At 55.6% G+C, this 27030-nt stretch overlaps 1 protein-coding gene and 5 non-coding genes across 7 annotated transcripts in view; 3 read left to right on the top strand and 3 right to left on the bottom strand.

Moving 5' to 3' along the window:
* The window catches only part of VAC14 (VAC14 component of PIKFYVE complex), an 86691-nt gene that overhangs the window by 49538 nt on the left and 10123 nt on the right, over positions 1 to 27030 (bottom strand). For both annotated transcript variants that reach the window (XM_075537021.1, XM_075537022.1), the window contains exons 2-12: positions 21824 to 21974; positions 21474 to 21641; positions 20780 to 20842; positions 20276 to 20383; positions 19255 to 19364; positions 18953 to 19059; positions 18347 to 18481; positions 17773 to 17925; positions 9103 to 9166; positions 2638 to 2782; positions 2482 to 2547 (exon numbers count right to left, since the gene is read on the bottom strand). In XM_075537021.1, coding sequence (XP_075393136.1) covers positions 2482 to 2547; positions 2638 to 2782; positions 9103 to 9166; positions 17773 to 17925; positions 18347 to 18481; positions 18953 to 19059; positions 19255 to 19364; positions 20276 to 20383; positions 20780 to 20842; positions 21474 to 21641; positions 21824 to 21974 — 1270 coding nt within the window. The remainder of the gene's footprint in view (positions 1 to 2481; positions 2548 to 2637; positions 2783 to 9102; positions 9167 to 17772; positions 17926 to 18346; positions 18482 to 18952; positions 19060 to 19254; positions 19365 to 20275; positions 20384 to 20779; positions 20843 to 21473; positions 21642 to 21823; positions 21975 to 27030) is intronic.
* Positions 15075 to 15145, bottom strand: TRNAG-GCC (transfer RNA glycine (anticodon GCC)). The gene has a single exon. It is a non-coding gene; the product is annotated as a tRNA-Gly (tRNA).
* On the bottom strand, positions 16240 to 16310 carry TRNAG-GCC (transfer RNA glycine (anticodon GCC)). Its single transcript has one exon. It is a non-coding gene; the product is annotated as a tRNA-Gly (tRNA).
* Positions 24093 to 24163, top strand: TRNAG-GCC (transfer RNA glycine (anticodon GCC)). Its single transcript has one exon. It is a non-coding gene; the product is annotated as a tRNA-Gly (tRNA).
* Positions 24528 to 24598, top strand: TRNAG-GCC (transfer RNA glycine (anticodon GCC)). Its single transcript has one exon. It is a non-coding gene; the product is annotated as a tRNA-Gly (tRNA).
* Positions 25086 to 25156, top strand: TRNAG-GCC (transfer RNA glycine (anticodon GCC)). The gene has a single exon. It is a non-coding gene; the product is annotated as a tRNA-Gly (tRNA).

The raw sequence follows: 27030 nt of genomic DNA, 5'->3' as shown, positions 1-27030 counted from the left end.
GCATTGTGAGGAACGTGGAGACCCCCCCACCCCCGAGGCTGTCCACAGTGGGCCTGGCCAGAGTGGCTGGGGACAGAGGGCATCCGAGCAGGGTCCCTATGTGCCATGCCGCTTAAAGCAGGGTCCCATTGTCACTTAAAGCCCAGTCACCGGATCTCTAGGGAAGGGTGGGGTGGGGTGGGGTTTCACTCCTGTGCGGAGACTATTCATGCGACACCAGAAAACTCTTCTTCACAAAAGGGATTTCCAAATGAAGTGGTTGGGATGATGTTTGCCAGGACCAGGTGCCCTGCGGAGAAAGCCATTCGTCTGGGGTAACAAGACAAGCGGGACAACAGAGACCGCCAGGAGCCCAACGAACAGTGGAGGGCACGTCACTCCAGGGAGCCCCGTACCCGAGGGAGTGCGGACCGTGGCAGTGAGGGAGCGTGTGGTCCCCTTGCTCTTGCATCAGTAACCCTGGGCACAGCCCGTCCCCTGAGGACATGGCTGTCACCAAGGGGCGGAGTGGGAGGCTGCACTGTCACCCCTCCCTGGGAGGGGAAAGTACAGGACCACTGTGAATGGCTCAGATATGCCAAGAGCCTCTATAAATCAGGAGGAAATCTACACAAAGGGCAGCGGGGCAGAGAGCTTATCCCCACCCCACACAACAACGTAAGTGCCATCCAGTTGGCAGTAAGCCTGTGTCCAGCAGAATGCTGCTGGTGCCCAGGCCTAAACCACCTGCTGCAGTTGCTGCACCAGTGTCCACTGACCCCCCGTGTGACCAGGCACAGGTTTCTCTCCAGGGTTTGCAGGGTTCTCCTTCCAGAGCATGTGCCTGAAGAAGATGAGACGGAGTCTCGCCACCCTCACTTCTAGGAGCATCCTGGCTGTCCTCCTTCTAAGGCAGATCTGTGACTTCGTCTGGCAGTCCCCAGAATATGTGATATTCTCTGCCAACACCTTTCTTCAAAGGTGGCCTTTCCGCTCAGCTCTCCCTTACCCCTCGTCCAGCTTTTGCATGCATGTGAAGTGACTAAAAACACCACGCCTTAGTCTTTGAGAGACACACACACACACACACACACACACACACACACACACACACGAGACTCCTTCTCAAGGACAGCTGGGCTGCGGAGCCGGTTTGGGTGAGTGGGCCTGACCAGCGCACTCTGACCCTGACGTGGGAGGAGCTCCAGGAGAAGGTGCCCACTAGTTCCTGACTGTGCCCCACTGCGGAGGGCACAGGGGACCCTCGGGGATGTGATTCTGGGTGAAAGAGGCAGGACTCACCCTAGGGCCAGATCCTAAGCCCCTTCCCTAGAGCCAGAAGCAAGGGATCTTCCCTCGGGGGACTGAGTGGCTTCAATCCCGAGCCCTGGCAACATTTGGCACCTCAGCAAATCGGTTTTCAGGCTGAAGCCTGAACAGAGCTGCTTGATGGGCCGTGTCTCAACTATTCTGAGTGCACACGCAGATGCCCAGGCCGGATGGACGGGATTAACCGACTCAATTTAAAGGACTGAAAGCTCAGCAGCTTCCAGCCAAGGCTGCAGGAGGAAGCCGATCCGCTGAGCTCTTCTCCTTTCGTATTGAAATGAGGGCCCTGAGTGAGCAATGCATCAGGCCAGAATTGGGCCAGTCCACCTGGGCCGGTACTGGTGGGGGGTGGGAAGGAGGGGTGGAGAGGATGGGTTGGTGTGTGGGGGGGGTGGGGTGTCAAGGACCCAGCCATAGATCACCTGTCTTGGATTTTTCTGGGAGGGCCTACAGGTTGATGTCTTTCTGCTTCTGAATCCACCCTACACAGCCCAGCAGAAAAGCTCCAGGCAGCTGCCTGGGGAGCCCACCCAAGCTGATGGCTCAGGGAAGGTGGAGGAACTGCTGTGGAGGAGGAAGTGCCTGCTGCAGGCCCCCCACTGAGAACAGCCCCACTCCAGCTCAGTGGGAAGGAGCACTGGTGGGCGGGCGTGCACCTTGGGTTTGCCGCCCCTTCTGGACTGGCCTCCCAGGACCTCTGAAAGGTGCCACTTATACCACCTGGGGTTTGGGCCAGCCTCTGCCATGTGCACCAGCAGTTCTTGAGGCAAAAGCTAAAGGTCTACTTCCAAAGAAGTAGTCAAAAGGGCCAGTTCTCCCTGGGTGCCCAGCACGGCCAGGTCTAGCATTTCACACGGTTACTCATTCCCATGGTCCCATGTGCTGCCACCAACAGATGGGACAGGTGACTGACACGCAGCCTGAGGCAGAGAGGCCACTAGAAGGGCAGTGCTCTCGCAGGTCCTCGGCCACCTTGCAGGACCCAAATCCTCACCACAGCCCTGCCAGGCCCCTTTCAGAAGCCCTGACTCCCCAAGCTGGGGGTCTAAACACGTGACAGTGACGCAGAGCAGGGCACACGCCTGGTGCTGCTGCAGCATGAGAACAAAGCACGCGCCTCCGAGCCCTGCGTCCCCACCCGTCCCTGCGAGGGCAGCCGGCACGTGGGCGTACCTCATCAGACTCGTCCGAGAGCGTCTGCAGCAGGATGGGGAAGAGGCTGTCCGTGTGGCGGAACATCTGTGGCAGAGGAAGGAGCAGGGCAGCTGTGAGTGCCCCTCACCCGGCCAGCACCACCACCTCCCTCCCTCCCGCTGGCTGGGCGCTCACCTTCCGGGGGGTCTTGATGTAGAGGTGGTAGAGCCACTTCAGGACGGCGATCCTGGTCATCATCCCGATGGCCATGTCACGGAGGTGGCAGTTCAGGACCTGTACAATGCCATCGAGGTGCAGGGTCACCGGGGCCCTCTCAGTGCTGTGGGCAAGACCAGGAGGAGAGCCAGTTCAAGCTCACTGTGCCCCTCAGGCCCTGTGTCCTCCAACTGTATACCTGTTCCACCTGCCTGCCTGAGGACTGGGGCTGGGGTGCAGCAGACCACTCCCCCTGGCCCAAGGGCTCAAAGCAGGACTGGCCACCAATTCTACCGAGTGTGGTGCCTCCTGCTTGGTTAGAGTGATCACTATAGTTGGTGGGAGGCGTCGGTCTGCGAGGCGCCCATCAATGCCCACTTTCATTTGGCCAGCAGTGCCTGGCTCGAGGCGTTTGGTGGTGTAGTGGTTACTTGACGGGCTGCTAAGCACAAGGTCAGCAGTTTGAAACCACCAGCTGCTCGCAGGGAAAATGAGGAAGCTTCCTACTCCTGTAGTCTCAGAACCCCACAGGGACAGTCTACCTTGTCCTATGGGGTTGCTATAAGTCGGAAATGACTCGATGGCGTGGAGTTTGGTTTTCTGGAGCGTGGCCTGGGCAGGGGAAAGCCTGGGTCACTGAGATGCTCACACACCCAGATCCCACTTGCCCAGGGAGTCCCTGGGTAGTGCAGTCAGTGTGCTCGGCGGTTGAGGGAATGCTTGGGGGCTCATGACCCCTACAGGTGCTTTGGGGAAAAGGTCAGGCGATCTAGTTTGGATAAATTAGTCCTTGACAATCCTACAGAGCATACATAGTTCTCCTGTCCCACACAGGGCCCCATGACTCGGTCAACAGCCTGGCAACCGGATGACTGACAAACAGCAGAGACCCGGGTCCACAGGTAAGGGGGAGGGCTTGGTCACAGCCCTGCGCCCCCAACAGGCCCCTCACCAGGCAGCAGAAGTAGAAGTACATTTACTGGGTGCTGGCAGCTGTTCACCACTGACAAATCCAGAATACATGGCAGTCTGGCCTCCATGGCTACTGGTGTCACTCCTGTGAGTGAGGGGCGAATGTGGCATTTCTAAGGGGGTACAACTGAAACTGAGTCAAATGTATTTCTGCCCTAGTGGGAGCCCTGGCCCGGGCTGCTCGGCAGCCAGTGGGCCTGGTGTGCAGCCCAGGAAACTGTGACACCGGCACTCTACCTGAGGCAGAGGCTGGAGTCTTCAGGGGTGGGGTACCCCACTGGCCCAAGGGTCATGGTTACATGACATTGCAGCCTGGGGGCTGTGCTCCCGGCAGACCTTCCAGGTGGCTCCTCGTCCTGGGACTCCCAGGCTGCTCCATTATTCATGGGCTCAGGTCCTGGTGACTGTGCACCCCCTGCTTGCCGGCAGCCCCTCTGAAGCACATCTGATGTGAATTCCTAAAGGGCCCGACTCTGAGCCTGCTAATTGCCAGGCAGAATTGCTATTTAATCTGGTTTGATGAGCCCCATGGTGCTCATTTCAGGGGTGAGAGTGGGCACTTCCGCTTCCCAGGAGGCTAGAAGACCAGAGCGTGTGCTCTTCCCAGCCGAGTCCCCGCCCCGGGCTGCATGAGAGGCACACAGAAGGTGGGGTGGCCAGCGCCAGCTCCTGCTCACTATCTAACAGGAACATCGGGCAATCCATGTGTCCACTTTGTTTCCTAGTCACCAAGTGACGCAGAAACCGGTAAAATTATGGATGGCTTTTTGTTAGCTCCACAGAGCCTCCTTCTCAAGATGTAATCAATATAGCATTAAGGAGACTGCCCCCATTTCTTGTGGCTCTTACAAGCATCTCAGTTTGGGGTAGTCCCAGACCCCCCCAAGCCACGTGGCTCCTCCACATTCTCTTCCTCTCGGACAATTTCTTGGACAGCCAAGCTCCTGCGTCTTCCCTTTTTCCCGCTGGCTTGTGGGCCTTCTCTTGGGCCAGCAGCCTAGGGTTGGAAAGGCTCCTCTCATAGCCAGGCTCCTCCCACAGCAGGTGGGGGGGGGTACAGGGAATTGCCCCTTCGAGTGTGCCCCTAGGGTCTACAGCAGGGCGCCCAGTGTGTCATGATCATGAGTGCCTCAGCCTGGCAGGTCACCGCCAGATCCTTTCCTGGGAAGCAGTTGGGGGACTTAGGACTGCACTGGCCCAACAGTGACCTTGCTTTGGACCTGTGGGGTTAGGCTCGGTGGTGTGTGAGCCTTGGTGGGGGATGATGGTACAATGACGATGGTGAGTGACATGAACCAACATCTCCTGGCAAACACTGGGCCGGGCAGGGCTCTTCATTCATCCACACACAAGCCTCTAAGACAAGTAGTGTCGTCATTCCCATTCTGGAGATGTAGGAATTGAGAAGCACCTGGTCCCAGGTGACACAGCTAGGAAGTGGTTTGAATCTGAGTGGTCTGTCTGCAAAGCCAGGGCCTGACCCGACAGAGGGCAGGCATGGCATGTCCCTGGTACGCCTCTTCTGAGCCCTTCCTGCATGAAGGCTCATGAGTGGGCAGCCTGGCTGGGAAGAACAAGTGGTCAGTACACATGCTCTGCCCACCTCACCCCCCAAAAAAAGCCGCATGTGGAGAATGAAGACTGTGTTGGTGTGTGAATGTGTGTGAGCACTTGCTGCTGACCTGTTTGACTTGAGCCCCAAATCCAAGTGGCCCAAAGGGGGCCCATGAGGGCAGGCTGGGCATGGTCTCTGTGCCCTGGGCTTCTCAGCTGACAGCAGTGCAGGGGGCTCTCACAAACCCAGTTTGTCAAGAGACGAGGGAAAAGGCCTATTGTCTCACTGACACACTGGCTGGACAGGGAGCTCACGGCAGTCAGATGCCCCACAGGGAGCCAGGGACGCCGGCCTGGGAGCCTGGGGCAGGGCAGGACCGCTGCACCCACAACCCTCACGCACAGCTTTTGCTCACAGCTTAAAGTCCCTCTGCACTGGCTCCAAGACGTCTAGACGAGTCACTCCTGTGGCCTCCTGAGCTACTTCAAGGTGCCTGCAAAACCCCGCTTGCACCAAGTGCTGTGGTGCAGATGCCCTCCCATTTACAGTGCCTGGCGCTACCGTGCGCGAGGACACAGCACAGGTGGACTGAAGGAGGCCCCTGCTGCTGGGAGCCCAGTCACAAAGTCGGGCTCTCCGAGGGGCAGCACTGCACCCCTGTCAGCTCTACCTCTCTAGGGTACTTGCAGGTTTGCTCGCCAGTCAAACTGGAACAGGGGAAAGCTAAAAAAATAAAACATCACTACTCAGTCCATGGGTGCGGGAGGTGGAGGAGCAGCAAGGTCTAGGGCAGTGGTTCTCCACCTGGGGGTCGAGACCCCTTTGGGGGTCGAATGACCCTTTCACAGGGGTCCCGATTCATAACAGTAGCAAAATGACAGTGAAGTAGCAAGGAAAATAATTTTGTGGTTGGGGGTCCCCACAGCATGAGGAACTGCAATTAAATGGTGGCTGCATGAGGAAGGTGAGAACCACTGCTCTAGATCGTTTTGCTTGCCCCACGTATGATAGGAAGAGCCACACGGAATGTTACCAGTGACACAGTGACCTTGGGTGAGGCCCTGGAACACTGATGAGGAAGACTCCGGTGTCTCAAAACGTTGGAAACTTCCCGCCACAGACCATAAACTTCCCGCACCAAAGATAAGATTAGCCTGAACCCCAGCTTGGTCACGAATGAGCTGAGTGACTCTGGGGAAGAAGTCAGCCTCTGGGGGCAATGCACAAGGAAGGAAGTGCATAGTGGCTGCTGAAAAGTCCTCTGAAAAGTGCCTTGGGAAAGCTCCACACTCCTGTGAGGCCGGGTCTATTACTACACCTGGCTTACAGAGGGGGAAACTGAGGCAGGGAGAAGCCTCCTCCCAACGGCCGCTGGGCCTGGTTAGAGTCGTGGTGTGCCCCAGGCAGGCTGGCTCTTGAGTGACAGGGTGTGCCTGGCATCGGTGCTGCCCGCTGCTGTTGCTCAGCCCTTCCTCGGGGCAAGCCGCATCCTCTCGGCCAGGTCCCTTCCCCGCCTTCCCAGGGAGTCCGGGCCTCCACATGCGGTGCATTTCCTGGGCTCCTGTCCAAAGCGGAGAGTGGGATTCCTCAACCTGGAGCCCCACCGCAGACGCTGACCTGGACCTAGAGCAGTCTGGTCTCCCAGGCGCCCTCCTGGTGGCTCTTCCTTCCCTGGGCCCACTTGAGGCTCCTCCCAGGATCCTGGACAGGCCAGAACATGAAAGAGTGGGCACGGGTTTGTGCTTGTGTTTAGTCAGTTAATCTCCCCTCATTTTGGTTTAAGTGAGAATTTCACAACAAAAATCTGGGGTGTTACCCTGGGCTGGGAGATCTCGGAGCCCCCACAGTGGACTGAGAACATTGTGTGTGTAGGTCGATGGCATCTATAGGTCCGTGCCTACCCTCAGGACCACTGCAGTGGACATTTCCTGCCAGGCTGAAGAGCTTCCTGGCCTGGAAGTGCACCCCAGTTGGACTGTAGCCGTGGACTGGCACGAACCGGGCACAGCCAGCTCTGAGGGCAGCACTCCCGGCAAGGTCATGCACCTGGGACGTCACAGGGCAGGTTGTCTTGGGTGACGCTGCAAGATGACCTCTCATCTGCGATCAGCGTCCCTCTGGCCACCCCACCTGCTCCTCAGAGGAACTGCACCAGCTGCCATGGAGGACTCCTTCCTCCCATGGGGCCCGCAGCTCAGGCTGCACAAGCCGGGGCCCAAGCTAGAGTGGCCAGTCGGAACATTACTTCCTCAGCACAGCAAAGTTACCTGTGACTCAGGCCTCAGGCTGGGGGGACACTGCCACCCCTCCAGGAAAAGAGATCTCTTGGCCTTTTCAGTGACAATGCTTGGCAGGGGTCAACCCAAGTGCTGATTCCAACCAAGAGGTTTCTGGTTTCAGAACAGGCACAGGGAAACTCCCATGTCCCTACTCACCTGGGTTCTAGAAAAGTGGGAGGCAGCTGAACCAGCTTGCTCGGCGCCCAAGCAAACACAACGAAACAACCGACCCATCGCCATCCAGTTGATGCTGCCGACTCAGAGTGACCCTCTGGGGCATGGTAGAACTGCCTGTGGTTTTCCAAACTAGCTCTTTAGGGGAATAGAAATGCCCATCTTTCTTCCAAGGACTATCTCCAGCCCACTAAGTGTAAGCACTATGCCACCAGGGCTGCAAACTGTGAGACCAGCTGTTTGAACTTCATCAGCAATTTCCCAGCGACTTGGGAAGAAGGGGCTGGCAATCCGAGCCTCTGGTAAGATTGGGCCTCGGGGGAAGCTGGTGGGAGGTGTCCCAATCATCGATGGACTGGATGGCAATGGGGTATATGCACAGGGCAACTGTGACAGGAACCAACTCGAAGCTGAGGTCTCCCAGCAACCAGGGCCTGGGAGGAGTGCACACATGCACCCAGGACTCAGACTTTGCAACACACACACACACACACACACACACACACACACACACACACACACACACACACCACCTCCCCACCCCAAAGATAAACGTGCACTAAAGGATGACACCAGAGGAGGAAAGGGCCCAAGAACCTTCTGGGGCTGAGTGTCCAAAATCACCCCCTTCCTACACAGCTGCCTCCTCCAGCCACAACCAGGTGTCCTGTTCCAGGGGAGGGAAGCGTTGCAGGAATGCCACCATCCATTTCTGCCCCAGACACCCTTGCACTCAAAGGAGGCTCACAGGACTGGCTCCTCCAGCCTGGGGAGCTGGAGGGGGGGGGCTCTGCTGCCTGGCCTGCACTGCCCCCACGTGGACGCCTGTGCTGCTGCAGCTGAGCTGAACTGGGATAGGCTGAACACTGCCCTGCTGCACTCTCAGGTGCAGGATTCCCACCCACTTCTGAAGGGTCCTCTAACCACCTTTCCCTGGATCTGGGGTCTTATCAGCCCTGTGTTAGCCGAGACCAGGAAAAGGCAGGGGCGGGGCATCTGGATGCGTGGCACCACATCTTGCATTCAGCACTCACTGGCCTCCAAAGGCTTCTCATACCCAACCCAACCCAATGCCATCAAGTTGATACAAACCCATAGTCACCCTATGGAACAGGGTAGAACTGCCCCTGTGGGTTTCTGAAACACTCTCTTTGCAGGAGTAGAAAGCCTTGTCTTTGTCCTGCACAGCTGCTGGTGGTTTAGAACTGCTGACCTTGTGGTTAGCAGCTCATCTAATAACCACACCACCACCACAGCTCCTTCCATAGGCTTCTAGTCCCTCCCAAAAGGCTACCTGTCCATTAAACTGGGGATGGATTCCCTCAGTCAGTTCCTCCTGGGGTCTCAAGGGGGCCCAGCAGTGGCCCTGGGTCTTGGCGGCAGTCTCTTGTGCTTGGGAAATATCTAGGCTGCCCATTTGCCATATATGGGGAATAAACCTGTCTGGCTAAACAAACCACTCACCTGGCTGCAGGGAAGACACTGATGCTGCTACTGAAGCTCGAGTCACAGGAGCCATCTGGACCTCCTGGGGAGAGGGAGAGGGAGAGGAACCTGTCATCACACGAAAGCACCGGGGGTCGCTGGGAGGAGCGGATAGAGCCCTGTGCACAGGGCCATGCGGAATCAAGGCCCCACACCTTCACTCAGAGCTCCTGCAAAGGAGTATGGCTCTGGAGCCCCGAGGACCCCACGACTACACAGTCCCCACTGCCTCTGAGATGGGAGCACAGTGCTCTCACGTGGGAGGGGAAGTGCCAGTGCTGACCCCTTGGCCCAGGGACATTGGATGCTAGAGATGACGTCGGTCAAACGATGCTGGTGCTCAGCAAGGCAGCCGTCAGGGAAATGCAAACTCAAATGATAATGACACTGTGCTCCAAGCACACCCACTGGGGCAGCTACAATAAAAGAGGCGGTAACAGCACATCTAGGCGAGGCTGTGCGCTGTAAAACAGTACCGCTGCTGTAGGAAACCGCCTGGCACTTCCCCCAGGAGACCAGACAGAGTTACCATATGACCCGGCAGTGTCCCTCCTACATCTACACACCTCAAAGAAACGAAAACTCCCCTCCACACAAAACACTCACTCACAAATGTGCGCAGCAGCGTATGCGTAATATTCAAAGAGCGGTGACAATTCAAATGTCTGTTTTGATGACCAGATCAAGAAATGTGGTCTATCTGCAGAACAGAACAAAAACCCAAACCCGCTGCTGTCGAGTCGATGCTGACTCACAGCCTCCCTGGAGGACGGGACAGAGCTGCCCCAGAGGGTTTGTTGCCCCACCTTCCCCCACAGAACAGTTGGTGGGTTTGGGCAGACCTTTCAGTCAGGAGCTGAATACGGCTGGGCTACCCAGCCCCTCCTACTGGTACACAGGACAGGAGCGTCAGTCGGCGCGATACAGAGAAACAGGGCTGATGCCCAGACACCACGGATCGGCCTTGCAAGCATCATGGCACGGGCCAGCCGCCAGGAAATACTGACCAAATGTTCTATGACTCCCATTATGAGGCATGCCGAGAAGGCAGATCCAGAGACAGACAGCCGCTTAGTGGTCACCAAGGGGGGGGGGCGGCGTATGGGCAGTGAGTGCTCATGGGTCCGCGGTTTCTTTTGGGGTGGAAAATGTTCTCAAAGTGATCGCGGTGTTCTGTATAGCTCTGTGGATGTCCTGAAAGTAAACACGCTTGGGCCTGTTAGCAAAAACGACTTTAGGGAAGGGGCTGTGGCCTGTCCTTCTGTGGCCAGCCGGAGGAGTCCCTCCCGCATAAGTCCAGCTGACCCAGCACAGGAGACACACTCGGACATTGACGATGGATTTCCCCCACTGGTGGAAGTCCAACCCTTTTCTTTTGGCATCTAATTAACTTCCTAAACAGCCAAACTGCATCTTGGACCCTATTTTAACGTCAGTCCCAGTCCGGCTGCTGGCTCCAGGGGATGGGGAGCTGGGGCTCAGGGGGTGGAGAATCCTGATACTGACTGTGCTGGAGAACTGGCTATGTAACCCTTTCCACCGGCGGCCCGACAGTTTTAGATGGAGTTTATATTCCGGCAGTCCTCATCTCGTTGCGTTCTGCAGATACTGACGGTTTGGGGCAAGCCAGTGTGGGCTCACTCAGGATTCTGTGCCAGACTCGGGTCACTCAGTATTTCACTTTTTCATCATGCTATTATTGCTCACGTAGTGGACTACAGAATGGTATGTCCTGGGAAACCTTAAAATGCACGTGTCTTTGAGCCCTAAATAAAATATGTTTTAAAATGCACGTGTCTTGTTCTATGGCGATATCCACTTTATTGTGGTGGCCTGAGACTGGACCTGTGATGTTTCCGGGGTCTGCCTGCATACTTTTTTTGTTTTGAAATAATTAGATTTATCGAAAGGTTGCAAAAAACGAGCACAGAGGTTCCTATATGCCCTCAATCCATCTGCCCCTCCTGCTGAGAGTCTCAGATAACCGAGGTCAGCGGTCAAGCCAGGAGGGTAACCTGGGTGCAAAGTCACCAACCACAGATCTGATTTGAATTTCACCAGCTCTCTCTGCTGTCCTTTTTCTGACTCGGGATCCCAGCCAGGTTCCCACACTGCCCGTCGCTGTCGTGTCCCGTCCACGCTGTGAGTGCCGTGGCTTTTGTGGGCGAGACCCTCTGCTCTCGCTCTGCTTCACCTCCAGTCTTCACCTCGCCCCACATGCAGCGGCCGCCCCCTCACAGGGTGGGCCCTGCCCCTGGTGTCCTTGGCACGCCTATCTTGGACTGCATCAAGGGCCCTCGGTGCAACTGTCTGCAAGAGCTTTGCCACTCCGTGCGGTGCCTTAGAGCCTAGTGGCTCCAACTGTAGGTCACCCAGGAGCCATCGGACAGACCAGGGGTCCTCAGACTTTTAAAACAGGGGGCCAGTTCACTGTCCCTCAGACCCGTTGGAGGCTGGACTAAAGTTTAGAAAACTATATGCATACTGCACATATCTTATTTTGAAGTAACAAAACAAAACGGGGCAAAAATACCCGGCGGGCCGGATCAATGTTCCTGGCGGGCGGCATGTGGTCACGGGTCGTCGTGTGATATTTTTACATGTTTGTCACTTTGATGAGTAAAACGGGCATGGCTTTACTCTGCAATTCTGAGCATCTTTTGCTGGCGGCTTACACTGATCCCTTTCAGAGAACTCTGGGGTCAGAACATGGTTTAGCAGGGGTCCTAGGGCCTACTGCTGGGTGTGGGGCCTGGCTCTGTCATGGACAAAGTGACCTTGACTTTGCCCACTCCCTCACCTGCACAGTGGGGAGCACGTCACTGTGGGGATGGGGACTGCGCCCACACTGTAGGGCTGTCATGACATTAGTAAGCTGCCATCTGCTAGGTGTTTAAAATGACGCCCGGCACATCGTGAGAGCTACACTCTCTTTTCACGGCCTTGGCCCACTTTTCCTCCAGTGGATCATGTTTCTTCTCCTTTGGGATCTATAAACCCAAACCCACAACCATGGAGCCTGCTCCAGCTCATCGTGATCCTACAGGGCCAAGCAGCATCGCCCTGTGGGCTGCCAAGGCTGTAAACCGGCAGGGAAGCAGCAGCTGCTGGGTTCAAACTGCTGACCTTGTGGTTAGCAGGCCAACACATCACCCACGACACGCTGAAGCGCCTTTCTTCACTTATAGGAGAGCTTCAGTTTTAGACACAAATTCCTCATCAGCTAAATGCATTGCACATGAGTTCTCCCATGCGTGTCTTTTAACTTATCTTGAAAATTTAAATGGTTTTTGGCTATACCTATTTTTAATTTGAAATATGGCATACCAATCTTTTTCTCTATTTTTTTTTGCTTCTGGATCATAAAAAAGTCTTAATATCTCTAGAGCATTCTTGCTGAAACAATTTTAACTTGAACTTGATTAAGTATCTGATGAATAAGTAAAATAACAAAAAATAAAGGAAGGAAGGAAGAAATCAGACTACCAGTTTATAGGAAATAAGGGGACCGAAAGCCACGATAAAGAAAGCATGGGACAAAGGACCCAGTTGCTTGAGAAGTAAACGGCAAAGAAAGAAAGAAATCAGCAACACAAACTGAGGGAAGGTGCCCGAGGCACACCAGCTGGCCACGCCGCGGGGAGCCGATTTGCTCCTCTCTGAATTCAGAAGAATCACAACACTCGAGCCAGACAGGTGGGGAAGCACAAGCCCTAAGTAGACAGGTGAGACCCTCCTTTCTCGAGGTGTGATGGTCTTTACAACTGTGCTCGGTCCTCCTACGAGGTGTGTAGTACCGTTATCTGTCTCCATTTCACAGATGATGAACAGAGCACCGAGAGGTCCAGCCGCCAGCGAAGGCCCCCCGGCGGGTAAGTGGTGAAGGATAGCCTGCCTGTCTCCAAATTTGACGCTGATGACGCTTTACTATTTGGCTTCCTCACGTGTAAGCATTCAGACACCTCATGAAACAGGAATATGATTTTATTCTTATCCATCTGGATGGCCAATTGTTCCAGTTCCACTTTTAGAACGGGTTAGAACAGCCCTGTCCCAAACAACTGCCAGGGAGCCAAGGCACACAGAGAAGTGCTAAGGGCCCAGGACTGGCCCTACCTGGGGACCCATGAACATTTAGAGCAGTGCTTCTCAACCTGTGGGTCGCGACCCCTTTGGGGGTCTAACGATCCTTTCACAGGGGTCGCCAGATTCATAACAGCAGCAAAATTACAGTGATGAAGTAGCAATGAAAATAATTTTATGGTTGGGGGGGCATCACAACATGAGGACCTGTATGAAAGGGTCGCGGCCTTAGGAAGGTTGAGAACCACTGATTTAGAGTCTTGGACATTAGAGGGACTGGGAAGAGGCAGCTGTGAGACAGAAATCCAGGGAGTGGATTGAGGGAGTGGAAGAATGGGCCACATGGATGCTGTTCACAGACAAGATGAGGCCTGCAGATGTAGGGGCTGGTGTCAGGACTGGGTACTGTGTCCATGACCTAAGGCGCCGTGTCAGCAACTTGGGTGCTACATTTAGCACCGTGGGGTGCACCGTGTCAGCCCACTGGTGTGAGCACCGTGAACAATGGCCATGGAGAATGGCGGGAGGGGAGTGGCCATGAGCAGGCTGAGGTCTTCCTGAGGAATGTACCTGTAACCTCACACAGGGTGACAACTGATAGGTATGGTGAGGTCCAGAGAGACTGGTTTCTTTTTTAATTGAAGAAATGAAAGCAGGTGATATTTTGTGTCTTGTAAATCTGCAGGCCAGACATTGTTGCAAGCTTACTTCCTAATCTGTAGGGGGGGTCCTGTTTTCTTTACCACACCAAAGACGGCTAGTACTGTCTCTTTTCCTGCCCCTTCCAGCACGAGGGCCCTTTCAAATCTACAATCCTGATAGGGACAGAGTGGCCAGTAAGCAAGGCAAGCACAGTATCACCACTGCTTACTCACTACAGATGGGATGGAACCCACGCAAGGCTTTACTGCAGATTGCTAGGTGCGGGCTTCTCTCTGTGCTTATCCTGCTTACTGGCAGTCCACTTCCATTCTTGCCCTTGGAGACCAGGGCACCTGCACTGCTGGGAATGCTCCCGAGCCTCCTCTCAGAGGTACCTGCTCAAAGCTGCAGCCCTCCTGGATACCACCACAGCCCCTGGTATTCCCACCGCGTGTCTCTGTAGAAGCAGCCTGAGACAGAACAAGCTTCAGCCTCCCACAGCTTTTTCCTATGAAGGTTGATGAAGGCATTCTTTTAACTTTTCAGGCGTTTGATGCACACTGCCGTGTGAACGTACCATGTACCTGCCACTGCTTGCCTTCGCCTGGCAGGAGTGCCAGCTCCGAGAGGGCAGGGTGCCTGGCCTGCAGCACCCCACTCTGACCTCAGGGCAGGCAGATTCCCGCAGGAGCCCATGGATATTTATGGAGCACATGTGGCTAGGACAATAAAGGAAGGGGACCTGGGGCCCCAAAATGGATCTGCCCATCAAGGAATGTCACCCCCAATCTGTGCAGTGGGACGGAATGCCCAGAATTGAGTATGGAGGGAGCCGTGTACCGAAGATGGCCAGACTGGGGCTTTCAGTTGTCAGTCAGGGTGGCGAGGGCTGGGGCAAGGGTAGAAGGGGGACAGTACACAGTTGCTCTGGGGTGAACGTGCTGGCTGACTAGCTAGCCCATCCATCTGTGCATGGCTTGTTGGACCTTAGTAAAGACTGGTAACTACAAGGGGAGCAAGCCTGACGACAGTAGGTGTGAAGCCCCCCAGTTAGCAGTTGCTCTCCTGGGAATGACCATTTAGTGAGCTGTTTGCAGAGACACTGTTTACAAGGCAGTGAAATCCAGAGTCAGGCTGCATAAACATTTTTGGCTGAAGGGTAAGTCTCTCCTGAGCAGGCAGTTCTTAGCAGAGTGCTTGGGAAAACCTTAAAAAGGTAAACAAGCTGCATTGGCCGGGAATCGAACCCGGGCCTCCCGCGTGGCAGGCGAGAATTCTACCACTGAACCACCAATGCTCCAGCTGGCAGAAAGGCATCCAGGAGCGGTCACAACTCACAGAACGGAGCAAGCCCTTCCAAGAGAGCTGGACACTGCTGCCACATAAGCAGAAAAGGGGGGGCAGAGGCTGCTACTTCCAATTTAGGGAAAGAGGCGGGTTTTTTCCTCCCGTTTTAAATATAATGTACGTACCGTAACATTTTACATAACATAAAAATAGATCATTTTAAAGTTAAAATTTGGTGGTTTCTATTCCTAACGTACAGGCATCACTGCTACTGAGTTCCAGAATGTTTCCATGATTCCCTCCCTCCCTCCCTCCGCTCCCCCCAAGGCCTGGACCTGGTTCGCAGTCACTCCTAACAACCTGCCCTCCTTCCCGCACACCTGGCAACCAGCACTCTCCTTCCCACCTCTGTGGACTTAGAGGCCTGATTTCCAAGTCACCATAAAATATTCAAAACGTCTACCTATTGTGGCTTAGAGAGACAGACAGACAGAGAGACAGACAGACAGAGAGACAGACAGAGAGCGAGAGAGCGCCAACTTCCCTAACCCACACCACTTACCTACCACTGAACCAAAAACCAGGACGTGGAATTACATAATTTGTACGATCTCAACTATCCGCAGGAGGGAGCTTCAAAAGTTCATGGAATAATTCAATGAAAAGAAAATAAATCTTCCACAGGAATGTTTTTAAAGCCCCTCATATAATCTGGATTGCCTTTTAAGGGGGATACAAAATGTTTCCTTTCTGGGGAACTGTTTCTCACTTCCAGCGACCCTCTAGGGTGGAGTGAGGCTGTCACGTCACAGGAGCAGACGCCTCGGTGGTCTCCCTTGGAGTGACTGGTGGCTTCGAACCACCCACCTTTTGGTTAGCAGCTGGGTGTGTAACCACTGTTTAAGAAATCTTGGTGGCTTTTTTTTCCCTTTCCAAATTTTCTCAGATGGGAGACAGAAAACCCAAAGAAAGTTTTTGTACATTGGTCCCCAAAATATGTCTATTCCTGCGGTCCTGTTAGTCTCACCCAGGAAGGAAAATTTCTTGCCCGGGAAGGCCATTTGAACTAATCCCAAGTTTTCTGCCCCAAAAGTTTGCAACTGCTGCATTGGCCGGGAATCGAACCCGGGCCTCCCGCGTGGCAGGCGAGAATTCTACCACTGAACCACCAATGCTCCAGCTCAGTGTGCTCCTGCCTCCAGCTGTTTTGTTGCTCTGGTAACATGACACCCATGCCGGACAAGATGGAATGCCGCTCAGCTCCACCAGCACAGCCCAAGCAGAGCCTCCTCTGCTAGGACCAATGCGTGAAGGGAAACCAGGAGAGAAGCCTTTGATTTTCCTTCACTCCTGAGGGTGGGCTCTGACATCAGTCTGCCTGATGGGAGGGCAGGGGTGTGGGTGTGTGTGGGAGTGTCTCACATCACTCCCCAACCCCTGGCTGATTCTGTGCAGGTGGGCACCTCTCAAAGCTGATGGGAGCTCTCCTGAGGGAGGAGCTTAAGATAGGAAAGAGTCACATGCACAGAGTTGGCCTTCAAACTGGTATAGAAGTGGTTTTCTGCATGTCACGGATAATCGAGAAAGTCATAGGGAAGGGAGGGAGGGAAGAGGGGAGGAGGCTTCATTTCTTAAAGACACCAATTTCAGATGTAGAATGGCCGTGCCCTGGGTGAACTTCAGCCCTCTCTAAGAGTGAAGTAGGGTATACTTTTGTGGTAGTTATACAATCTGTTGTCAATATGCGAGGATTAAGAGCAAAGGGGTGGGGGTTTAGCCTGTCAATCAGGTGGCAGCTTGATGACCTCGTTTGGAGGTACTAAGGAGATAAATAGCTCGCTTGAGGTGGGACACAAACAGATCCTCTGTGAAACATTGCAACTGACAGGACACATGAACTACGCTAGAGCCCTGGAGCAGGAGTCACATGTAGACCCTGCCAGTGCTGAGATGTTTACACCATTGGACCCACAAGACTTCCCACCCACTGGCTGTGATCTTCCAGCATTCGCCATCATTGCATGTGTTTGGGAGGCTGAAGAGGACTTAATAGATTGGTATTGACATATGGGGTAATATTAGACTTATGGACTTGATCTGGACTGGGATGTTTTCTCAATATACAATTGTTCTTTAATATAAAACTCTCTCATACACACACAAGTGTCTATGGATTTGTTTCTCTAGTCAACCCTGCCTAAAACACTTCATTCATATAGACAGGCTTCCAGTGACTGGATGTCCATGACCAAGGGCCAAGTGAGCCTGCAGCCTGGAACTCTTGCCAGCTTCCAGTCAGTTCTACTTGAGAAACTAGTCCCCGTGGCTGAGCCTGGGACCTGGAACAAGATGAAGGAAAAGCTTAATGGCCTATCTTTAGAGCAGGGCAGCATATGGAGGCCGACTTTCTGGGTTCAAAGGCAATCACCAGACACCAGCTGCCAGTCCTGGCACTTGCCTGCCCTCGACCCATCTTGTAGAATGGGTACAACCACACTCCTGCCTCACTGGGCTGTTACTGGAACCAACCAGTGAACACAGGAAATGCCCCCGGCCCAGCCTTCTGTGGCACAGGGCCCAGCCTGGGAGGCCTGACACTGAGTCTCAGGCTCCTGGAAGGCAGCAGAGTCTACTCACCACTGGTTGTCCCCTCCTGCTTCGCTGGGGCATCGTCAGGGTTGGGCTCGGCCTGCTGCTGCACCCCTGGCTTGGGCTCCTCTGGCTCATCGTCCTCGGGGGTGACCAGCTTCATCAGGCTCTGGTTGCACGAGTTGGCCACCTCCTTGATGCCTGAGGCCACTGATGTAAGGAGCAGCTTCACCAAGGGCGTCTTCCGAGGTCTCTGGTACTCCCGGGTCAGGGGCTCTGTCCTCCCCAGAGGGCCCATAATTGGGCAGTCAGGCAGTCTGCCTCCGTCCCCATTCTCCAGGCCACACTGGGACCCCTTGAGGTGCTCCTACCGCTTCTTGGAGGGCGCCTTCCTGGTGGCCCTCCTACCTACGGGCCTTCCCCCACCCACGGTGGGAGAGTGTCAGCCCAGGGGTTGGAGCACCCGGGATAGCAGCTGCAGCTCTGTCAGCACCCAGGCAGGGTAGGGGGAGGGCCGGCTTTCCCAGTCCATGCTCAACGCCACCCCCTTTCCTGTGCCAGGGACTATTCCCACAGACTATTTGGGGGCCATATTGGTGTCTCTCCCACAAGTGGCGGATATTTTTCTTGCGATCATCGTAGGCCAGGCAGGGCAGGACAGCAGTCAGGATCCCGGATGAATAGGGCAGCATCACGCGGCCAGCCAGCTGTGTGAACTCCCACATCCAGCACATGGCGGTCAGCTGGATCAGGTCATCTGGAGGGGAAGGTGGTCCAGGGTTGCCTAGTGCTCTCCTCCCACGGACCACAGAGGACGGATGGGTGGTGGCGGTGGGGAAGGCCGCGGTGCTGACGGCTTTCAGGCTTGCCTGTTCTCTCCCCCTGGCCTTTTGCTTCCTTGGCCAGTCACAGGTGTCAGGTGGGAAAGGGGCACCAAGGGGCCGTGCGCTACTTCCTCTGCTCATGCCCCTCTCTATTGTGATCCTGCAGCTCTGCCCACAAAGAGGTGGGTGCACCCCTTACTCCTTAACTCTGAGCTGGCCTACAGAAGGTGGCAGCGTGATGGTGGGGGGGAGGGGTCTGGCTCACGACTAAGAGGGCTGGATGATGAGACTCGTGACACAGTCAGCCTGAACCCCTGGCCACCCACCATGACTACGGCCACCCTGAACCATGGGCTGGCACCGAGGTGGAGCGGAGTTGCTCCGAGGGGCCGTCGCCCACTCACCGTTGGTCTGGCAGTGGATCACCAGGATGTTGGCCATCTCTGCAAACTTCACGCTGGAGGGGTTCCTCTTAATCTCCTTCAGGAATTCTCCAAGAGCCACCTCGCACCTACCGATGAGGGAGGGAAGGCGCTCAGAAAGAGCCCCGGCAACCAGGTCTGGAGGGGCCTCACCAACACCCACGCTTTTTCTCGGGGGCCTACAGGAGACCTTAGTTGTGCCCAGGGGAGCAGAGGGAGGGCGTTTCCCACTCTCCCCACCTGCTGGGTATGGGGTCAGCTGCCTGCCCTTTTCCTCCACTCACATTTTCCGGATCTCTTTGCCATTGTCCCCCAAGATCTGGAAGAGTCCATCCAGGATCTCTGGCAGGTAGTCCAGCAAGTTGATGTCGGGCACGGACTCCAGGACCAGGATCTAACATGGAAGGCGAGGGGAGCAGGACAAGTCCCATATCAGCCGAGAACCTTCGTGTGTTCCTCAGACCACCCTCTGGGGCCAGGCCACGAGAACGGGGCCGGCTGAGCAAGCACCCCAAGTCCCAGGCACTCGCTTCTGTCCAGTGGGTGGGGCCGTGCCCATGAGACTCCCAGAACAGCTGTGCCAGGTAACCCAGGGGCCTAGAAGTGGCGGGGCTACAGCTTGGTTGGGGGGGGGGTAGGTGGGGGAGGTGGGATCACAGCTGGAGCAGCACTGCTGGCTTCAAAGAACACCCCAAGAAGGAGTCGGCTCCGTTTAGGGAAGCACATGCCGGGGTCTGGCAGACATCAGAGTAGACATGTTCTCGGATGATTTACTATCTCTCCGCAGTAGCTACTCCACCACCCACGGCCAGCCAGCCAGTTCTGACTCACAGTGTCAGGTTTCCAAGACTACTGTCTTCAAGGGGGCAGACAGCCTCTGCCGTTTCCTGAGCAACAGCTGGTAGGTTATGAAGGTAATGGGGAGGCTTTCTCTGACGTCAGAGGACCCTGGTGACACAGTGGCTCAGTGCTCAGCTGCTAAGTGGATGGCCAGCAGTTTGAATGCACCCAGCAGCCCTGAGGAAGGCCTGGCAACCTGTTCCCACGGCTCATAAAACCCCACTGGGGCGGGGGTGTGTACGAGGGGGGAGGGAGTGGTTCTCTGCTCTGCAGGGTCATTATGAGTTGGAAGTGCTTGATGGCAGAGGGTGTTTTGGGTTGCTTTTTGCACTCTGGGTTAAGTTCACAGAGCGGCAGTGAGTTCTCTTCAGTAGAGGACAGGCCACGGGTGCTCCAGGGAGCAGGCTTCCCTAAACCAGAGGCCTGCTGAGGCTGTACACAATGTGCGGTGCGCCAGGCTCTCACCCAAGAGATGATGAACTGTCGGGCATACTGGTTGTTGGAGTAAATCCTCTCTCGTAACAGGGGGATGAAGCCCACCAGGTCAAACTTGTTACTCTCAGTCACAATGTCCTGTAGATCAAAAACAGGTGTGAGTGGCTGGGTGCACAGACAGGGGCTGCCAGACCTGGCTCCACACTGCCTCTGGCGGCCACACGGGGGAACGGCAGGAGAGGTCGGGGCATCCACCCTCTTGCAGGGCACAGGCTATAGAGGCAGGAGCGCGAATGCTGGAATCAAGCTGAGAGAGAACCAGTCAGCTGACCAAACAGTTCTGTGAGCAGTCTGGATTGAACACAACTCGGGCTCAGTAGAACTGGTCCCCGCCACCCTTGTCCACACCGTTGGGGGGTGTGGGGGCCGGAGGGAATTTTTAGGGGTGACCACCCAGTTCCCCATGATAGAATCTTCAATGGTAGAAGCAGATGGACGAGATACTAAAAGGGGGGTTGGAGGGAATCCAGATACCTTTAAAAGGCGATCCAGGAGCTCGGAGCCGCTCTTCACATTGGGGTCTGGATCAGCAGCCAGCTAGAGGCACAGAAGCAGGAGGAAAATGAAGGAGACGGCCCCCGGCAGTGAAAAAGCCCATGGCCCAGGCCGCGCTGCAGTCTGCAGCATCTAATGGCCACCCTTTCCACAAGACAAGTGGAAGACACACAGGGGAGCAGGGTGCACCGCATGGAGGGTGGACAGGGACCCAGGATGCCGCAGGACTTCCCCTCTGCTCCAGGGCTGCTCCTGAAGAAACTCAGCCCAGACTTTGAAGTCCATCTCAAGGATGTCCTTTGGACATGTGGCCAGGAGAGCCCAGTCCCTGGAAAAAAGACGCCACACTTGGCTTACAGCAATGGGCTCCAACACTGCGGTGATTGGGAGAATGGTGTGGGCCTGGGCAGGACTGCTGAGTCGGTGCCGACTAGATGGCACGCACTGACGGCCACAATGATGCTTTGACCCCACTGTCAACACCTCCTGGGGTGACCCATGCTTTTTTAAACGATCCTTCCCCGCCCCACTCCAACCTGCAGTGGACCCACACTTCTGCGCATTGCAATAAAATTGAAAAATGAACGTGGGGGCGGGGTGGGGAAGAGAATGCAACCGACAGGCAGTGTTCCCTGCCCCCCAGGCCCCAGAAGGCGGAGGAGGGGCGGGTCACCTTGCTCAGGCCGTCAAAGAGCACATTGAAGTGTGGCAGCACAGCACCGCGGGCCACCTTGACGATGTTGTAGAGGGCCTCGCAGGCGTAGTAGCGCAGCCGACTGTCGGCATCATTGAAGCAGGTCAGTACTGGCTCGATGAGGTCCTTCAGGTAGAGCCCCGAGTCCTACAGGGGAGGGCGCCAGTCAGAAAGGGCCAGGCTCAGGCCAGAGGTGTCTATTGGCATCCTTGCTCTCAGAGACCCTCCCCCAGACCAGGAGGCCAAGCATCGGGCCAGCTGGGCTGCTCTTGGTGGGTGGACATCAAGGGCATCAGGATTGTGTCAGTCTCACCAGATGAAGAGCCTACCTTGCCCAGGGCGATGGAGCAGGCGGCCAGGCCAATGAGGCCCCCTTTCCGGCTATGCGGGTGCTGAGAGAGGGCAAACTCCTGAGACAGGGTCTGGATCACATGCTTGATCTGCACAGTGTTGTTCTGGGCCACGAACTCCCGGACCAGCCTGCAGAGAAAGCGGAGACTATAGGACCAGCGGGCCAGGCTGCTCTCTCTGGGCCTGGGGTCTAGAGGTCATGACCATGCAGAAAGAGGAACTGGCAGGAGGCGTTTCAGAGCAGGCCTCTCCCAGTTCTGTGGTTGCCTGGGAGACACTGGGCTGGTTCTGCTCTTTGCGGTCTCCAGGGTCTCCCTTTCCCTTTGCTTCCAAGGGAAGGAGGAACCGTGCTGAGGCCTCGCTTCCCGGAACCTGACAGAAGGCAAAGGAATGGCTCATTGGGACCGAAAGTTAATGTGCCGCCGCCTTCTTCGATCCACCAGGTCTTTAGCAACAGGTGCTCCTCTTTCCATCCAGGCACTCCAGATGGGGTCCCGCACAGCTGAAACCCACCCCAGCTTAGCCCTCAAGAAGGAGACACAGGCAACCACGTGACTGCAGCAAACCGGCACAGTGCTTGTCCCAGACTGCAGCACTGCGGTACGTGAGGAAGGCCAAGGGCTAATGTCCCCTGGGCTGCCCAGAAGGCTCAGGAGGGAGGTGACATCAAAGCTTAAAACACAAGGGGTGAAAGTAATAGCTTGTCACTTAATCAAGGGCTCATGGGGATGGGAGGTTGGGGGAGGGAAGAAAAACCGAGGCGCTGACACCAAAGGCTAGAAAGAGTATGTTTTGAAAAGGATGATGGCAACATATGTATAAATGTGCCTGACACGTGGATGTATGGATTGTTTTAAGAGCTGTAAGAGCCCCCAGTAAAAGGATTTATTAAAAAGTGTAATAAAAACAAAACAAAAACACACACACACACACACACAAAGTGGCAGAGAAGGCAGGCAGGGCTGGCCAGAAGCAAAGCGCTCTGGGAAGGCTGGCAACACACTGGGCAACCCAGGGCATGTGGTGAAGGGGCAGGGCTCCAGCAGTGGAGGGGACACCAGGGGTACCTGGAGGGACTGTACTGACAGAAGAGTCACAGGGATCCCAGAGCACATGGGATGACTGATACTCTAGCAGAGAGGTGGCAGCAGCCACGGACTGAGTGGCAAGAGGTGATGGATTCCCCGGTGTCGACCTGCAGGGATGCTGACAGAGACAAGGAGCTGGCTGGGAGGGGCCTGGGGATCTCTCCAAGGGTTGTATAAGGCCCCATGAAACCATGATGCTAAACTTTGATACCAAGGAACCAAATCCCATGTGCTTTCTGGTTGTACCCAGCAGCCTAAGCAGCCCCTCTTTTCTTGTGGCCATTGTTGTAAATCTATCAATACAATTGATACAGGTCAACTTGATAATATGACATGTATCATTTATTATATTTTGTAGATCAGTATACTATTGAGCTTTTGTCAGTTCAACCTTTTACAGTTTCAATTATCAGTCAATGAGATTTTCGTGTCACTGTTAACCCCTGGAATAAGCTTTTGAGTTTTGAGGGGCACAAGGAAAGAGCGAACCCTAAAGGTGCTAGTGAGATGGATTGGGATGTGTGTGGTCGCTCAGGCAGGAGGGAGGGATTCTAGTGTGGCAGCTACAGATGTGAAGTGCGTGATCTAGAGATTCCGGACTTTGATACACAGCTAAGAAGAACCATTCTGACTGCTTTGCCTCCATCCATTCACGGCAGGCATATGAATTTGTAGGAGGCATGTCCTGAAGCAGGCAGTCTGTGGGGTCCCAGTCCGGGGCCACGAAGGTCCTCGCAGGGAGAGCTGTTCCAGAGCAAACGTGCTGTTCCGAGAGGCAGTGACCACTCTTGCCAACAAGTTGATTGGAGCGGGGCTGGGTCATGGTGGACAACACTTTCACACAGCACCTGCTGGTGCACCAGGCACTGTGGACATGGGGGAACAAAGCAGGCCCGGCTGTGGGGGCAGATGGCGCTCCGAGGGAGGGCTAACAGAAGCGGGTGGGGAGGCCCCTGGCTCTGATCTTTATGGGGCTGGTGGCCGTGGGTGAGCCAAGGACTTGAGTGGAAGCAGTCGGCCAGCGGAGAGGCTTCAACTCCCAGGGCTATGCATCAGCCAGCTTGGTTCTACACAAAACCTGCCCCAGCCCTGAACAGGAAAAACCAGCAAGAGGTGGCCCAGGGATCTGCCAGAGGCTGATGCTGAACAGGCCACGAAAGCATTGGTGGTTCAGTGGTAGAATTCTCGCCTGCCACGCGGGAGGCCCGGGTTCGATTCCCGGCCAATGCAGGGCTTGTTATTTTGGCCTTTCCTGCAATTTTCTCACCCAGACACTGCTGCAGTATCCCAGCCTCATGGGCCTGCAGCTGCCAAGGGTGTGTGCGTGTCTGGGCCATACTCAGCCAGCTCACAATAGGCAGCTGCGGCTCCAGAGAACACTGGCTGTGAACCAGGGCTTCTGCCTGACACTCCTAAGGGGCCCCTGCTGTGCCCCAGAGAGCTGTAAGGCAGTCCCAACTGAAGAACACTCCCCTCTGCAGCTGTTACACAGCAGCAGCCAGCAGCCCAGCCCTCTCTGCAGTGAGTCTGCCCAGCACCCGGAGGCTCAGGACAGGGGTTCAAAGGAGATGCTCCACAGCTGCTAGCAGCTGGAGCATTGGTGGTTCAGTGGTAGAATTCTCGCCTGCCACGCGGGAGGCCCGGGTTCGATTCCCGGCCAATGCAGAGCTTTCTTCTTTTGCCTTTTCCTGCAGGAGCCAGCCTCCCAGCCACATGGGAGTAGGCATGCCTGGGACTGCCCTCCAGAGCACGCAGCAGCTGGGCTCCAGAGAGGAAACCCTGGCTGTGTGTGAACCTCTGAGAGGCCCCGGGTCTTGGCCAGCTTCCAGCAAGCAGGAAGTGGAGGTGAAGCCTGAGAACCCTCCAATGCCCTAGAAAAAGTGGAATGGGAGGATCTAAGTCTGGGATGGGACAAAGTGTCAGTTATTTTTATTGCTGTGAAGGGCAGATTTGAGCACTAGTGTTTGCTCCGAAGGCAAATCAACTTCGGGGGCTCTCTCTTTCACACACACGCCCTCTCATTCAGGATCCCAGCTTTCCCCTCCTGCGGCTGTGCGGTGTGGCAGCCTTTAAAAGCTGGGAGCTGGCCCAGACAGGAGGAGGCTCAGGGCTGGGGTTAAAGAGAGCTGCTCCACAGCTGCTGACAGCTGGAGCATTGGTGGTTCAGTGGTAGAATTCTCGCCTGCCACGCGGGAGGCCCGGGTTCGATTCCCGGCCAATGCAAGGTTACTGTTTTTTTGTCCCGAGACTGAATCGGAGATTTTCACACTGCTTAAGTGATGAATGCCACACAAGAATGGAGGACGAATGGTTTTCCACAAAAGTTTAAATGCTGCTGAGGACAAACCACAGCTTCCTAAATTCCACAAAAATCCCAAATGTCATTCCCTGTTCATGAAGAGTCCTGGCAAGGGGGTGTGGGCTTGGCAAAGTCCAGTGAGACTGCTGGGACTGCCCACATGGCGACCACGGCTGCCTCCCAGGAAGCCGGGACCCATTGGGACAAGTTGAAGCAGTACAGGGCGTGGGCCATGCTTATCTCCAAGTGCCAGTGAAGATGAGCCAAGGACCCCCGCACCGACCAGCCCGTGGCTCTGAAAACTCTTCAGCCTTGTCTCCTGGCGGCAGGTCACAGACCTCCCCTGAGCAACTGCACAGAACACGGCTCCCTGCGCATGCGTGTGAGTAAAAGCCAGTGCAGGGCACCTCACCAGTCCTGGGGCTCTCAGCCAGGCTGCAGGACAGAAGAAAGACAGGCAAGACGGCCAGCAGGACACAAAGCTGTACTGGTGAGGAGAGGGCAACACCACCACCCGTAAGTTGGAGGTGGCTGAGAAGAAGCAAGTCCACTGGGGTTGGTTGGGAGGGCCTGCAGCCCAAACAGAGGCAACAGCACAAGCAAAGGCTCGGAGGTATGAAGAGCGCGCACTGGGATGGCAGAAGCAAAGGGAGAAGTGGGTGACAGGCTGGAGAGGCCTCACCCAGTCACGTGGTGCAGGACCCAGAAGCTTGGCTGAGAGCTGGCCGGCCCATGAGGAACCAGCAGGGTCCTGAGGGAGCTGTGAGGAGGTGGGAGGCCCCATGGAGAGTGACACCCCTGAGGGAGGTGAGAAAGGTGTGGGAGTGCTGCAGCTCTGAGCACGAGGGGCAGAATGTTCTTCACCTCCGGGAAGAGGCGTGTCTGGCAGACAAATGGTGTTCCTTCTGGAGGGGTGCTGGTGAGAACACCTTCCAGCCAACATCACTAGCTGGGTGGGCACTGGGCCGCCATAGGCAACAAGAGTCAGTCCCAAGAATCAGGCTCACAACCCTTTCCTGGAGCTCAGCAGATGTGCCAGCCTTACTGCTAGGTTCTCAGGAGAATCTTCCACTCCAGTCAGGTCCACTCCATACTGGGTCTCAGTACGCACCTTCCGCACACTGGGTGGGCCACCTTCCCTTCCACGTTCTATTCACCCTTCAAAGCCTGGCCCACATCCCAGACCGGCTCCTGACCACGCCGCGCGGGCGGGGCCTCCTTCGGCTAACCTGGGATCCTCTGCACCACAGGACCCTATTGTCATCTCCAGTTCCCTCCCCACTGGTGCCTTCTGGCCTCCCCCGCTCCCCGAGGGCAGACACGGAGCAGGGGTGGAGACGGAGGTGTCTGAGGTGGGGCGGGTGGGTTGTCCATGCATATTTCGATGGTCTGGAGCCTCCTAAATCAAGGGGCATCGGACTTGACTTGCTGGCAGTGGGTCAAGGCGGTTCAAGCACAGGGCTACTAGTCAGCAGGTGGCCAATCTGAACGGCTCAGCGGCTCTTCGGAAGCAGAGGCATTGACAGTGGGGTTCAGCCTCTACTAGGGGAGTCCTGGTAGCAGAGTTTAAAGAGCACGGCTGCCGACAGCAGGTTCGACGGGCTTGAATCTCTCCATGAGAGAGAGGGGGGTGGCAGTCTGCTTCTGTACAGAGCGGTAGCCTTGGAAACCCTGTGGGGCAGTTACACTCTGTCCTGGAGGGTCACTATCATTCCGCTTCAGCAGCCGAGGGTCCAGTTGGAAGCTTCTAGTCTTGGAACACAAGCTGCGAGAACAGTGGTTAACTGACTGGCAAGAA

The sequence above is a fragment of the Tenrec ecaudatus genome, chromosome 18 (genome assembly GCF_050624435.1).
Source record: "Tenrec ecaudatus isolate mTenEca1 chromosome 18, mTenEca1.hap1, whole genome shotgun sequence".
NCBI lineage: Eukaryota > Metazoa > Chordata > Mammalia > Afrosoricida > Tenrecidae > Tenrec > Tenrec ecaudatus.
Note: the sequence above shows the minus strand (reverse complement) of the source record. Positions and strands in the feature narration are given on the sequence as shown.